Source organism: Paralichthys olivaceus, chromosome 14 (assembly GCF_024713975.1).
Source record: "Paralichthys olivaceus isolate ysfri-2021 chromosome 14, ASM2471397v2, whole genome shotgun sequence".
Taxonomy (NCBI): Eukaryota; Metazoa; Chordata; class Actinopteri; order Pleuronectiformes; family Paralichthyidae; genus Paralichthys; species Paralichthys olivaceus.
Window position 1 is genome coordinate 7,321,815 of NC_091106.1, and position 15,720 is coordinate 7,337,534.

The window sequence follows — 15,720 nt, forward strand, 5'->3', positions numbered from 1 at the left end:
ATGAATCCTATCCCTTGATTGGTCCATTGATAGTAAACGTGGTAAACATTAAACCTATTGAACATCATTGTTTAAATTTTAACAGGCTACCATTAGCCTTTAGCTCAGGTTTAGCCTCAGCAAGGTGGTAGCGTGGTTGTCGACACTGTCTAGTTAAAATAGTGTCTTGTATTCAGAATGAGCAAATAAAATAAAAATCACATTGCATTCCTCAATCAATCCTCGATCAAATGAGATAAATCCCCCTCTTTCTCCTAACACATTTGCTGGTATTAAAAAAAAAAAGACATGTAAATATTACATCGTACAAGGCATGGTTAAGTGCAGTGTCGTCCAATTATCTCTCCTCACAGGGAGTAACTGATGTTGGCCTCAAAGGCTCCGACCCAAAGACTCCTCCTCTTGCATGCACAGTCTCTCTCTCTGTCCCACACAATTGCTTGGCAGGGGCAAATGCACTCACAATGCCCTCTGTGGCTGTGAGTGCATGCTCTTTATACACTGCGAACTTTTGAACCACCTCTTGACCACAGCTTGAAGGGAGCTGAGACAATGGTTAGTAAACACACTGGAGTGAATGAAGGGATTAGGTATTAAATGACAGGATGTGCTTAAAGAGGAGCAGGTGGTGGTTGAGGAAAGGGCGGCTAAGCCTCGCAAGAGAGGAACATCGTACAACTCCATGTGGCTTTTTCTTTGGGGTTTCGTCGTCCTCACGCTCTGTCTGTGTCGCTCTTGGTCTTTCACACTTGTCCTGCGGTAGTTCATCTCTTCCTGCTCATTTTCCCTCTGCTTTCTATCTGCTCATCTCGTTGTGCTCTATCTCTATTGTCCACCTCGACACAACCAGAGAAGCCTGCTCCTTAACTCAGACCCCAGACAATTGACATTCATGAGGTTGGACATTCCGGTTCAGCCCCATTCATATGTACAGTAAGCGAAGGAACAAAAGCCACCTCACACACAGTGTAGAGCCTATCCCCCATGTGGGGGTCGCTGGGGGAGCTGGGTGAATCTCAGTCGATTCACTATAGACAAAGTTACTATGCTGTTTATCGGCGAGGAAAATCTATACTGTCCACATGACTTTGCCAGCATTTTCAAATTTAGCCAATTCCAAGTCATATCTTCCAGCTAGTATTTCATCTAAAAAAGTTATGATACCAAAAACTGCAATAATGTTCATAACGTTTCAAAGTTCTAGTCATAGTGTTTGCTGCTAATATGGCAAGTGAGTCTTTCTGTAACTTCATGCAGTTTTTCTAAGTAGATCTGATTTGGTGTGCATATATAACATGTCAAACTGAAGATAATCCTTTTCGCCTCACAGGAAAGTGAAAAAGCATGACCCCATATCTGCGTTTCCAGGGGTGCATTGTGGGTAGGGGGCAGAAAGATCCTCTCATCGGGGTGGTAATGAGTTTCTGAGCTTTCACTTGTCAACAGGGTAAATCCACATCTTATATCCAAAGCCCATACAGCACCAACTCTGTCAGGGGGAAGCAACATCGCCTCAAGGACATCCGCTGAAAAACATGAGTACGAGACACTGCAAGAGGACGACGTGATCATCAATGTAAAAAGAAAAACCAGACAGCTCAGTGTAATATAATGTATTTTTGAGAGAGACCTGGAAGGGCTGGTGGGGTTTTGGGTTGTGGGATTACCTCATGAACACGTAAGAGGAGAACCCCCTCCTCCAACTGTGACCTAATGTGATCCAAGTCAAAGTTTAAATAATGCCTGTCTGTGGCACACACCCCCTATTGTTCTTACTCCTTTTGCTGCACTCTCTTGGTTTGTAATGCTTTTCTTGTTTAACAGATATCACGTTGTCCTGCATCTGTTAAAACTAATACAACAATGCGAATTCCAATACATTTTCCTCACCCCATTACTCTGATTACTTTAGATAGAACAATCTGAATGAAATGGTTGTCAATGAGGTGCGATGTGTGCAGAGAAGCAGAGAGGTTCGCTGATCTGTAATAAGATCACTGTCCAAAGCAGCTTGGTGGCATGCGATCTCGGCATTATCCCTTGTGTTTACCTGTCCCAGTGCTCAGGGTAGTTTGGCATGACATTGGGCCTATTTATATCTCAGTGAACATTGACATGCATGTGTGCTGCAGCCTGATTTAGAAAGTGCGTGTGAGGAAAGCTGCGAGGGTGAGTGTGAAGTCAATGAACAGTTTATATTTCTATTTTTCAAGTTAAAACACTCACTTTCTGCACTTTCTTTGCTTGGATAGTGTGGTTCAAATAAAATATGAAAAAAACTGTAAAATAAGATTTTTTTGTGTGGATGTTTAAACATGTGTAAAAGTCATCATGGTTCATTCTTTGTTTTGGTTAGAAGACTTAATTTCAGATCTTTTATCAGCAGGTGTGGTGTCAGCGTCTATGATCTCGATTAGATGAGACCATTTGCCCGTATGCTCTCGTGTAAATGATGTCAGAGAAACTTGAGCCCAAATCTGAGCAATGAGATCCCACCCGACATCTGCAGTCTTTCAGTCTGACTCCACAGACATCCATGGGGAGTATTTTTTAAAGCTCTGTAACAACAACCTCCGCCCACTTTAAACCCCTTTAAATGATCACCTCCAAATCCTTTTTGCAGGTGTGCGTCCATTCACCTGCTGCATGTGTGATCCCTTAGTTTTCACTCTCTTACTTCTGTCATTGAGGATATGTTATCACCCCCATCTATTTGTTGGTTGACTGTGTTTGTTTGTTAGCAACATTACACAAAAACAATTGAACAGATTTACATAAAGCTTAGGTGAAAGGAGGTGGTCTAGGTCAGTAAAGAACCAATTAACTTTGGCTGCGAATCTGGATCTGGCGGATGGATACAGAGATTTTCGATTTTCAACATTTTCACTGATTTCCCTGCAAATAATTTATGGATTTCAATTAAACAAAACAGGCATATTTTGAGGACTGATATATAGAATTTAAGGGGACTTAGTCTTAAACATAGCACCCACTTGCTTTATATAGTCATGGCACTGACTGTGCAAAAAGTTTTTTTCATTTGACAAAAATAAACTTGGGCAGAGGGGGGGGGGAGCAACTGACAGGCATGCTGAACATGGAGAAACACAATAAAAGACAAGGCTATAGTCGGCAAGGGTACAAAAAGGGCCCTGACCCTCCATTGTGGTGAGATCAGAGATGAACCAGCTCTACAGCTGGAGAGGTCAGCAAGCACACAAGGTCAAGCCGACGCAGACCTGCTATACTCAACATCAAACACAAGTCCAGGGCCCGTCACGCTCTTTCTGAGCTGGTTTGAAAACTGCAGCACTAATCCCGCTGACCACTCGCTGTCGTTGGCCTTGCAGAGGTCAGCTGGATGTACGAATCCAAATCATTTCAATCAATTGTGGCAACTTGCTAAAATTAAAATGCAATCTTTGATGTGCATCGGGTTAGTTGCCCTTTGGACCCGTCTTGAGTTTGATGAATAGAGAGAAGGATTGTGCTGAATTAACATATTCCCATTAGTGAGCACTTTTATTGAAAGAAAGATGCCTTTTCCTCTTTGAAAGCAGATTTAATGTTTCTTGTTTGAGGAGACTCAGAAAGCATCTCGCTATATGAATGATTCATGAGTCTTAAAAATAATGGTCTCTGCAGTGGATCTGCAGGGAACACAACTTCAAAGTGAAATTGGATGAAATTCTAAAAATGTCTGTCGGCCCTATAAGCTCCTTAGTTGGGAACTTTAGGGTCACGGTGGCTGCCTGATGGGAGGAAATATTATTAAGACCGACCACAGGAGCGAGGGCTAATGTTTGGAAGGACGGTCACCCGACTGCTTACCTTCACGAGTGGCCTTTTTCTCACCCCGTCTTTGAAAGAATTTTAATGGAAAGATACCGAGGCAGATTTTGGAAACGAGATCATTGAGCGACTCTGTGCAGCTGCCCACTGTCTAATCTCCTCATGACAGCTCAAAAATCAGGAGCCTCTTATCATCTGTCATTCCTGCTTAATCCCACGTGCCACGTACACCAACTGTTGGGAAACCTCAGGTCTCAGAAACCCGAGCTCCCACCACTGTCATCTTAGTGTCTGTTTGTGAAACTGAAGGAGTGTCACTGTGTGTTTTAGTACTTCAGTGCAAGTATGTTGACTTACATTTAAATGTCTCACCCGCTAATCAAATGCAACTGTCTGGGCCAATTGTTGAAGTTGCAACTTATTAAGCCAACAGCTGGGCAGAAACCAGATAAGGAGCTGTTAATACTGTCTGTGCCAAACTGGTCTGTCTCAGTGGGGAGTTTGTCAAGACACGTGTGATAAACAGTCTCCAGAATAAGACTGATGAAGAACCACTGGGTGCTATTAATACCACGGCTTAACTCAGTGGACCATACTCAGTGGTAATTATGTGTCTGATTGTGAGAGAAAAGAGGAGGATGCATAAAAACTCACTGCAAACTGTCCCAGTATAGATTAAACACCAGTTTATTTTAATAATGTAACTGTGGATGGTTATAATCATTGAGCAAAAACAAATCAACAGAGAATAAACAATTATTTGTTTAAAATAAAAAAGATTGCTTTTATTTTTCAGATACAAACAATTATATGACAGAAGTGTAAATGAAACAGTATGCCATGAAAATCTTTCATTATAACAGCATAAATATTTACAAATTAAGTGTAAGTGTAATAATTGTGTTATACATGTTTTTATACAATGCACCATTTTCACGTTCAACAATCGTAAATTCCTGACTTTTTTTTGTTTAGACAAAGCAATCAGTGCACAAATGCAATCGAGTTTTATGGCTGCTCTCAGTGATGATTAAGGGGGCTGTGCTAAGAGACCAGGTGAAGCTGAACTGTTTTCTTTCAGCCCCGGGGGAATGTCACTATACCAGGGTCATGACCTTCAGGGAGGCAGGCTGGAACCGCCGGATCTTCTTCTTCAGGGCTCGGGAAGCTTTGATCCGGCAGGCTGACGGCTCAGGGCGTGGGAGCTGCTGCAAGGGCCTCCCGGCAGCAGTGGGGCCCAGAGCAACATCGGCCCAGACCAGACCTCCCTCCTCGTCCACCTGGTCGTCCTCGTCCAGGCTGCTGTCGGAGCCCGAGAAGGACTGGAAGCTCTGGCTGGACTCACTATCTCCGAAGCGGTTGGTGGTGTTGTCACTCAACTCCCCCTCGCTGCTTTCTGCAATGGTGGAGTGAAACAGGGAGGCGCATTCAGCTGAATACTCTGACTCACATCTGGGTGGGTAGAGGCTGGACATGTGGAAAGGTGCTGCAGGGTATCTGGCGTTCAAATTGTGGAGGAAGGAGTTAGAGGACATAGAGGTTTGGAAGGGACGAGAAGGACCAATCCACTGGCCTGACTTGGCACTCATGCTGCGGACCATCTGCATGTTGCCTGGTGCGTGACCGTGGGGCTCTTTTGACCTTTGACGCTGAGCACATGAGGCCTGGAACATCTCCACATTGGACGGCCACTTAGCAGCTCCCTGCCTCCTCTTCCTCTGTTCTACAGCCTGCTCATACTCCACACACTGAGGTCTGCGGCTTTTACTGGACTTTGTGACAGCAGGGATGGGGTGAGGCTTGGGATGGACCTTGTGAGTGTACACGACTCCCGGGCTGCAGTGGCTGGAGTCAGAGCCTGAGCCCTGTCTGCGCTCCTCTGTGTGACAGGTGGTACATTTCTGGGTCACTTTTCCCTTTCCGGCCCTTCTCTGCTCCCCCTTGGTTCCACCACTGGTCTCTCTGGTCCTTTCACCAGAGGAATATCCCTGCTGCAGTCTTGTTGCTCGAGACTTATCGCTGCTTTTTCTTCTCAACTTCACGGCTTTGGTTTTACGGTCTGCCTGTCTCACCTTGACCCTCTGGGATCCAGCAGGGACGAATTTGGCGTGGACGAACTCAGGGGAAGCTGAGTGACCAGCATGAACCTCAAAGCTTTGACTCTCCTCTGTGCTTGAGCTGTGAGACATCACTGGTATTTGTCTTTGACCTTTCCTCTCTTGTGGCTCCATGTTATCCCCACGTATCTTCTCTGAATGGCTTTTCGCTACGTTTGCATATTCTCCTTGGGGCTTATCATTCTTCTTGAGGGTTGATGTGGTGACCTCATCAGAGCTGTACTCCTTCATGGCAACAGGATATGAGTAACGGTATGAAACCTCATGAGTTTTCGCTGACTGTTTGTGGCTGGTCTTATCAGCTGGTTCTTGGCTGGAGTAGATCATGCAGTGTCTCCTCTGGTCGGTATTTAGTGGGATGATGTTTGTGGTCTGAGCTGGAGAAGGCTTCAGCATACACACTTCTTTCTGAGCCACTTCATGGAAAACAGTTACAACCTCAGTTGGATTCCTGCGGTATTCACTGTGCATCTGTAGAGTCTCTGTGCCCGTTTCACTCTGGATTTTGCTCAAGTTGCGCTGGAGGAGCTTGTCAATGTAACCCAGAGTCTTGGTGTCATAGCCCATCTGTGCCCTCTGAAGGGTGTCAGATCCATTCACTGAGGGTCCCAGGCCCTCTAGAAGTCCAGCTGTGGCTGGGTTGCCTCCATTGGAAAAAATTGGGCTCTGCAGAGCCACGGCATGCAGGGGGCTGGGGTAGTGGTACACTTCAGTACCACTGCGGGACACAAGGTTGCTATGAAACTTGGGGTCCAGTGCAGAGGTCTTCAGGTTTGGGCACATGGAGGGTTTTTTTGCATCCCCAGATTTGAAGTAGCTTGGCCCTTGAGCCATCATCCTATCAAGATCACCTGAAAGGCAATACAAACAATACTGATGAACAATTCCATGTCATTACACAGCAAAATACATATTTGTTTGCTTAGCAACATCAGTTGTATGGTTCTCATTATCACAGGAGGGACTATACTAAATAAGAGATTGAAAGATGTGATTACCTGTTGACACAGGTCTTGGTCGTGCCTGTTCAGGGCCTGTAGTGCTTGCTCTGATCCTGCTGCTGCCCAGATGGAGGCCCGTGGCCCTTGGAGGGGGGGGATGAGCCGTGCTCTCATCGGCAGAACGTCGGCGGCAGACATCGACTTGAGATGGAGGGCTGACAAAGGAGTTGGCAGGGCTAAGTGGAAGGAGGAGAAGGCTTGTCTGGGATGATGACAGACATTCACTGTAAACAGAGGTGCAGGAGTTGGACAGGGAGCAGGAGCCGCCATCGCTGAGCTCATAAAACCCTAGAGAAATTGGGAATGATTACACATAAGTATTTATGTCGGTATGCAACGTCGTGTGATTGCAGTTTGGATGTAGGGTTTATTACTTGCTATAAACAAGGTAAACAATTTGTGAATGTGTGAGCCTCCACACCTGAACTTGGCCTGCTGTCACTCTCCAGCTGCTCGGTAGAGGCCTTGTTTACATCCAGCTTCAGCTCGCTGATCTGTTGGTCCAGCTGCTGCAAGTGCGACTTCAGGCCCACATCCTGTTTCCGAAGACGAGACTGTAAAACAGGCAGTACACAACATTTAGGCCAACCCCCTAAAAACTATGTGGAACACAACCTAAACCAGACAGTAGAGTCTAATTCAATTTTCTCAGGAAAGAAGGGATTTATGCAATAAAGCTCTACGTGCAAACACATGGACACAATTACACAGAAATTCTCTATAAAGGTAGATTAACAGGCACATTTAACATCAGGATGTGTGTTGGCAACGTTATAATTTTATTAAGATGGGGTCTGTTGTCGTGATAAAGGATGCTCTAATGTAAAGCCGTCAGAAAAACAAAGGCGGCTCAGCTGTGGCTGATGATTAACCCCAGCAGGACATGGGGGAGCATGGAAGAAGCAGTGGTGGGTAACTCATTTCTCCCCCACAGCGAGGGCCTGGCCATTGTGTAAACTACTGGAGGAAGAAAGCTTGGGGGTTGGGACTGAGGAGTGTTTGCTTTGCAGCTAAGGCTGGGGCATTTACTGTTACAGTGGTTCTTAAAGAGAGAACTGGAGGGCATTGCCTAGAAACGTGTACGGTTTAATTAATGTTTCAAGTAAAGACATTTGAGTGACCTACTGTCAAAGGTTAAAACCTCTAGTCTACTTGTGTGTATCATTGTGATTTCAGGCTGCAGTTGCTGTGTTTTAGGTGAACGTAAAACAAAACTTCAACATCTTGCTGACCGAGTGTTTTTGATATATCCTTCAGTGCATGTGCCCAGTTCTGCAGAAAGTCAAGCATAATATCTTAATCCCTGCGCTTCCTCTGAGAGCCCCTCAGAGCAGCCTGCATGGAAAAAGCTTGTCATAGAAAACTCTACAGAGCCAACAGTTTCCATCACTCTGGAGCCTCTCAGGACTGTAAGACTCTCACTGGGCGTCATTTACAGCAGAAATACCCACCTTTAAAAACACACCGACATTTTTATTTTATTTCCTGGCATTACTAGTTAATGATTGAGGCCCCCACCTCCTCCCCACAGTCTACACACACACACTGGCTACACAACTCAAAGTCCTCGTGAACCTTGATTTATGACACCTATCCTACTTCCTACCCCCAGCTGAGAGCATTAAAGTGTGTCTGGTAATAATTGAAGAGTGAAATCCACATGGGCATCAGCTGACGGCAAAGGACGGTGTAACCCAAGGACAATTAAACCAGTGTTAAAGGTTCAGTGTGTAAAAATTTGTGATATCTAGTGGTGAAGTTGCATGTTGCAGCTGAATACCCCTCATCTCACCCTCCCTTTCCAAACATAAAGGAGAACCTGTGGAAGCCTACAGTTGTCATAAAAACTCAAATGGTGTTTAGTTTGTCCAGTTTGGACAACTGTAAAAACATGGCAGCCTCTGAAGAGAGGACCCACTCCTGATGTAAATACAATGTATATAAATACAAAGGGCTCATTCTAGGGTAAGAAAAAAACCCTACTTGTTCTATTTAGATGAAACACATTAGTGAAAACCACACAATGATTATTTTATACTCAATTTCTGAGAATAGACCCCTTTCACCTAAATCTTACACACTGGACCTTTAATACCATCCTTATAAATAGAACCAGCCTGTATTGAAAACATACATACTAAGTTTACATCAAATTGTTGCAAATGCTCAATATGAGAGGCCTGTTTTTTTTTAAAAGTTTGTTTGTTTAGTTTATATGACTTCCTTCCTACCAGCTGTTGCTTCAGGGCAGTCAGGGTCGCCTCCAGCCGCTGCTCCTCGGCCCCCATCACCGCCATGGCTGCCTCCGAGCCTGCGTGCGCGGAGGTGACCGGCTCCTCTCGGTCCATCCTCAGCGCCCAGCTCACCATGTCGCCCTGTCTGTCCTTCAGCAGATGCAGCTCCTGCAGCCCGGCCAGCGCCGCCTGCAGCCTCTCCCCGACCCTGCTGCGGTCCACGCCGGTTGCGGCGCTCATCATCCCGGCACAAGACCCCTTCCTGCTCAGCATGCTGGAGAAACACTATCCGGACATTATCCAGAAAAAAAAACAAACTGCTGTGAAAGTCCCAGTTCACGGGATGAGCGCTGGGTTGGTGTTGATGCTGCTGCTGCTGGTTAGTTTTTAAACTACCTGTTAGAATAAATGTTCAGCGAAGGCAGAGACACTAAGCTCCCCCCACACACCAAATGGTCTTCCTTCCTATTGGCTTCGGCTCCTGCGTCCCAATCAACATCTGGTTCTAATCCTGCCCATTCAGGTCCTCAGCTGCCCAGGCATGTCCTCAGCTCATCTGCATACGATGGCCATGTTATTATGCTGTTTCCACCATTGTGTTATGTGTTATGATTCTCTGCTGCTGGAGAGATTTAGACTGTGTGTGATCCACTTTGTGAACGTGTAATACTCATCACAAGGAGAGTAAATCCATGTTGAATGTTTTCTCTTTGTCATGACTTCATCACCAACCAAATAAAAATGTACACGAAGTGAGCTCCTGGTAAGCTCAATTTAAAACCCAAAACATAAAACACATTTTGGCTACAGTGAATCGACATCTTGCAGATAAATTACTTATCTTAGTTTAATCAAAAGTAAATGAACTTATTGTGTCGTTATTTTGCTTTGAAAACAGTGACTTGAAAGAAAAAAATAAAAATAATTCTGTCCTGGAGATATAGACCAGTAATAGATGAACAACGCCCCCCTGTGGCTGTAAATATTGCTACAGTTTAATGGCAATTCATTTCATCTATTGTGTAAACACATATTTTATTGCCACATCCCTTGACCAAGTAAGTAAATATACTTAATCAAATAACCAATGAAAAATGTGTAACTTTAGGCAACTCTAGTTTGTTGACACACACAAGCCACAAAGGTCCATGATGCATCAGATCACTTTAGTTCCTGACCCCACTGCAGGATCTTCACATTCAAGTCAATGAGTTGTGGTCAATAGAGAGAAATTAAACATCAATCACTGACTAAATATGGGATATGTGTTGAATGTTTGTTGAGCTTGGTAGAAGAGAGGAAAATTCTATTTAGAGCTAAATATAATTATTGTAGATAAGATGTGTCTATGTGCTGCTCAGTATTTATGGAAATAATCTGAGTAGGACTTTAAAATTTGATTAATATGGTGAGCATTTGATAGCACTTCTGTGCTTTATGAGGTGGACTGAAAGAAAATCATTCAATGTTTTCTAGGATTTACCCAATATTTTGGAAACTCCAGATGAACTCAAAAGGGAAAAAAATAATATCCCATTTAATTCAGTGTATTTTATACAGCTGAATGTGTAAATAACATGTTAATAACAAAACAAAAGTATATTTTCTACATACTTTGAAACTATGAAATGTGTTATTGTTTTAAATATTTTCATTGTGATGCAAGATTTTAAAACCTAACAAAACAGGGTGTTATCAAGCTTATTTTTATATAAATAAAGTAAGACCAGAAAAACACATGTGAAAACATTACTTTCAAGTAAGAAATATTAATAGTCACTCAATACCTAGATTCCAGGGGCTACCTGACCTCTTGAGGCTCTGCGGTAGTGCCCCATAGGCTCCTTCAGTAATCCATACATGAAATAAATATGACATTTATTTATAAGTGTGCAGGACCTTGATAATAATGTAAAGAAGAACATCACATCATCCCCATCCAACAAAATAAGCCTAAATAATGTGATACAATAGAACCAATGAAACTGATTTGTTGTAGGCCCATTGTTTATCATGTAATCATTAACTACATGTCTCAAAAACCATATCGCTTCTCATTATTTTGTCTTTGCTGTTATTTCTTATTTGGAATCTCTGTCTTCAGAACCATATGACTCATAGGTCAGGTATTCATGTTCTTCTAAATGAGATAAATGAAGCTCTTGTTCTCATTGTCAAAAATCTGATTACAAATAAATAAGGGAATGATTGAGCCCTCATCATGGGCCAAGGCAACATGAGGAGGGCTACAAACTATTCACCTACAGTGCTGTATGACAGGTTGGGAGATTCTTTCATGCTGATATCTGCAGCTATCTCGAGGCTGCAGTTCAAAAGAAATACCAAAATACCTGGAGGAGAGTACACCTGTACACCTTTACACACACACACACACACACACGTACACACACACACGTACACACACACATTCATTCATTTATGCATATCTGAGTTAAGACACTCATTGACATAATGCATCTCTTAGCCTCTCAACCTAACCTTACCATGTCCATGACATTACATCAACATTGATTTCCCCGTTGTCGGACAAATAAAGGAATTCTTGATCTTAAGAGACCAAAACCATTTAGTTACTACTTACCTAACTCTAACCCTTACCTTAATGTAAATCTCAACCTAAACCTAACCCTAAACTAACCTTTTATGGGAACTTGATATTTGTTAAGAAAAGTCCCCATAATGTGATTCAGTAAACAGATTTAGGTCCCTCCGTAATACATGGAGCACACACACACACACACACACACACATGCACTCTCTTTATAGTTGTAACCCTATTCCTAACCCTCACTGACATAATGCATTCCCCAGCCCCTTAACCTAACTTTAGCCATCACAACTAAATGCCCGACCCTAAACCACCCCTAACCTCAACCTAAACCTAACCTAAACCTAACTCTAACCTGAACTTAAACCCATCGCTAGCCTAAACTTAACTCTAACCCTTACCCTAAAACAAAGTCTTAACACTCAAACAGCCCACTGAAATTGTGAGGACCAGCCAAAATGTCTTCACAATGACGTTATCGAACCAAAATTGGCCCTCATAACTTTAACACACACACACGCACACACAGACGCACACACAGACGCACACACACACACACACACACAAACACACACACACACACACACACACACACACAGACACACACACACACAGACACACACACACAAACACAGTAACTACTTTAAATGTGAGTTTAATAGAAATGATTCCTGTTAATTATATGATCATTACATGGAGTTTGAATAGTATGTTTTCACTTAATTTTCAGTGGAAAACAATTGTTCAAAGAAATTAAAACCATCAACTCTTAGACACTAGAGGGCAGTGTCACACTACTTCTCCATCTTGCGACCTAAGTTATATACTATGACGTAAGATGTCCAGAAACTGTGTGGATTCAAACATTCTGTGTGCAAAACAAAACAGTTTCACTCTTTTATCATGAAGCTGATCATGACATTTACAGATTTCTGCAGATACTGAGATTAATCACTTGTTTACTCATCCCTGATGAGGAGGTATCTTCATCACTTTGATGGGGCACTTTGGCAGGCCCCTCATCAAGGTGTTCACAATATAGCAAATGCACAGTGCATTGTGAAGCCCACTCCTCACAGGGATAGCGTCATGGCCTTGTGATGCGGCTGGCACACAACACTGTATTGTGATGCCTGGATGTCCGTCTGCCCCCATCCCCTTCAAAGCACTTCCTTTAGGGTGACATCAGCTGGGGTGCTGAACCTAAAAGGTGACCACTCAATCAAGTGTGGGCTTTGTACCGGATTCAGCGGGGCTCTCTCAACCTCATCTCCACAAAAAACACCTTTTTACTTTGGAGGTTTCTCCTGTCGTGGCTTCTTCTTTGTGTTCTTCATTTATCAGCAGAGTTTCCATCCTCCCTCCCTCTTTTTTCCATCCACTTAAGAAATGATAAAGCAGCCAAATGTTGATAACAAAACAAAAGGGATCCCTTTTTTACTGTATCCACGAGAAGCTCCAGTGGAAAAACTTTTTGTACCCGCTCAGGTAGATACAATGGAACAATGGAAGATGCTGCCACAAACAGGATGCGTGGGATGGAAGTTGGAGAAGTTGTAAACATGGTGTGTTGTCATATGTGGGACTGTGTGTATGTGTGAGAGACAGAGCCGCTGAGGGATTGTGTTGTCAGCTCTGTGCACATGGCAATGAAAACAAGCCATTCATATGTAGGCATTATGAGCTTACAACTTCAAAGCACCAAAATCTGATATCACACATAAGACACTGTGAAAAAAGGCAGAATTCCTTAGTTGGGTGTTGTTGATTTTAGGCCTTTTCCGGGGGTTTGTGGGTTTTCACATATTTCTCGGCGTGTGTCGCGTGTGAGGGGATCCCCATGTAGGTTATCTAATTAAAAATCCCCTTCCCAGGTATTCTGTCATCAACGAAGGGAAAGATTTTCAGTGATCAAAGTGACATCCTGGGTGTGACAACAGAGCCTCCCTCGCTCTGCCACCTCTGACCACTGCTGTGTTACGACACAAGTATTAGTTGTTTAAATGAGTGAAGAAAGAAATCTGCATTTTGACATTCGCATCCAATAACCACACATCTTCATCATGACAGAGGGAGATTGTGGAGTTATATTTTATTTCAGTGAGTTTTAAAGCAAAGAATTGCATCCGCTCTTTATCTGTAACTTTTTATAAAGATATATCCTTTTAAGGAAAGGCCTGAATTTAATTCATCTCCGTGGCTTTTGCTGTTTTGAAATGTTCAACTAATTTTAAATGTCCCAAGTGATTTCTAATCTAAAAAGCTCCAACTGTATCGCACCCATGAGACATGTCAGAGATTCCAGTCGGCTGGTTGGCAAGTCCTCGGTCTGAAACCATGAAAAACCAAGAAGAATTCCTGTTTGTTATTCTAAATATCCTGACTACAAGAAGCATGCAAGACTTGCATACATTGTGAAAGTTCTCAGGGTTTTTAAATGGTATTGTGAGATACGTTCTGCTATATAACAGGTAGTGCCTACAGTTACTGCCAAACCCACTTGAGAGCAAAAAGCACAGACAGTCGCTGCACAATCCACCATGTTATTTTCCAATTCATTCTCAGTGGAGCATTTCCAGGACTTATCTGCTGATGAAATCCCAGATTAGGGACTTGTTTCTGTGGGTTTGATCTTAGATTGAGAGTCATTCATGCCAGAAAATGTTGAATGAACTGACTAATGTTGTTGAAACTGTCTTCAAGGTTACTTAAATTAATCCAATAGGGATATTTGATTAAAATAATACAATGGAATATCCTTAAAATCATAAACTGGGTTACTATTGGCAAGATTGCGAGAGTTGTAATGTACCTGTGAGGATTTTTGAGTCCTACCAGTTTGAAAATGAAAAACTAAAGGTACAAGAAGGATTTTTGACCAGCAGAATGTTTTGTTGGCACATGGAGGCCTGTCCCCCCAACGGTGGGCCTGACCAGCCATATCTCTCTGTCATCTTGTCCAGCGTGAGCTGAACCGCCTCTTCAGGCTTTCAGTTGACTTGTCGTGCTGCATGAGAGAGACCTTTATGCCGCACGCTCGCAAAATTATCTCCTCATCAAATTTTATTTGAGCCGCACAAATTTTTGTTTATTCAGCGAGTGAGGGAGACTGGCTTCCTCGCCATACTCCTGCAAATCATAAAGACATCAGTCTAAATTATCTGATTTAGCGTTGCCTTACCTATTAATGCAGGGTGCTGCCTTCAGCCAAGTTCCAGTACATGGTCCATACCTCTTGTGTGACAGGCTGGGGGAGCTGTTTGGAAAATGTCTCCCCCCCCCATGTAACCTCAAGTGGATTTGTCAAGGGGTGCAGTGTGCCGTGCACAATAGCTGTGAATGTGACATGAAGTTTTTATCATATTTATATGTTTACACCTGCTTCACCCACAAGTATTTTATTGAGATAACTTATGTGTCTACAGTATAAGTGTCTGTAGGGGCTTCAGAAGGAGAAAAACAGAATTAACTAGATACAAGGCTGAAAGACATCATTTACCTGGGGACGGCTACATTTCAGGCATGGATGTAAAAGTGTCAACGTCCATACAAGGGAGACTTATCATGGTGGGTCTCAAATGGCCCGTATCTTTTCATAGGCAGGGAGACAGACGTCTGAGCTGTGTAAAACTTGGACATCGTACTTAACGGACCCTGTCTGCAGAGCCCTGGAGACCCATGCTACTTTGCAGCCTCTGCTGAGAGGGGAATAAACTGAATTCCACATGTGCTACTAAAAGGAACACTATTACGCCAGTGCAAATCAGATTAAAATGATGAAATAGTTTTCGACTGACCACACAATATCACAGTCTCTCAGGGTTTGCTTGGTGTCTTTGTTCTGCTTCTGCCCGAATAGCAGAACAGAGCGGGCACTTATTACTTCTATATGGGATTTATTATTGCAGCTCTCAAGGTGGTACTTTGCTTTTAAACAGAATTGAGCAACAATCTCAGCATGTGAACCGAAGTGGGACTTACTGAAGGACACTGGCATTTCTTCCCCT

At 43.2% G+C, this 15,720-nt stretch overlaps 1 protein-coding gene across 2 annotated transcripts; it reads right to left on the reverse strand.

The window, feature by feature from the left end:
• Window positions 1-4,461: 4,461 nt before the first annotated feature.
• Window positions 4,462-9,755, reverse strand: dact2 (dishevelled-binding antagonist of beta-catenin 2). 2 transcript variants are annotated; one of them, XM_020097405.2, is made up of 4 exons: window positions 9,142-9,755; window positions 7,332-7,446; window positions 6,908-7,198; window positions 4,462-6,760 (listed from the first exon to the last, which is right to left on the reverse strand). In XM_020097405.2, the coding sequence occupies exons 1-4, from the start codon at window positions 9,415-9,417 to the stop codon at window positions 4,890-4,892; spliced, it is 2,553 nt and encodes an 850-aa protein (XP_019952964.2). In that variant the 5' UTR covers window positions 9,418-9,755; the 3' UTR covers window positions 4,462-4,889. The 2 variants fall into 2 exon arrangements, with proteins under 2 accessions (XP_019952964.2, XP_019952956.2); XM_020097397.2 differs by having other exon boundaries at window positions 7,332-7,464; window positions 9,142-9,751.
• Between the last annotated feature and the right edge of the window lie 5,965 nt (window positions 9,756-15,720).

Bases quoted from the DNA above. Each gene is read 5' to 3' on its own strand.
- dact2 (XM_020097397.2), bottom strand. From the start codon at position 9,417: ATGCTGAGCAGGAAGGGGTCTTGTGCCGGGATGATGAGCGCCGCAACC. The intron at 7,465-9,141 runs GTAGGAAGGAAG...CCTGTTTTACAG, and splicing joins CTGCCCTGAAGCAACAGCTG to TCTCGTCTTCGGAAACAGGA. The intron at 7,199-7,331 runs GTGTGGAGGCTC...CAATTTCTCTAG, and splicing joins TGACAGCAGGCCAAGTTCAG to GGTTTTATGAGCTCAGCGAT.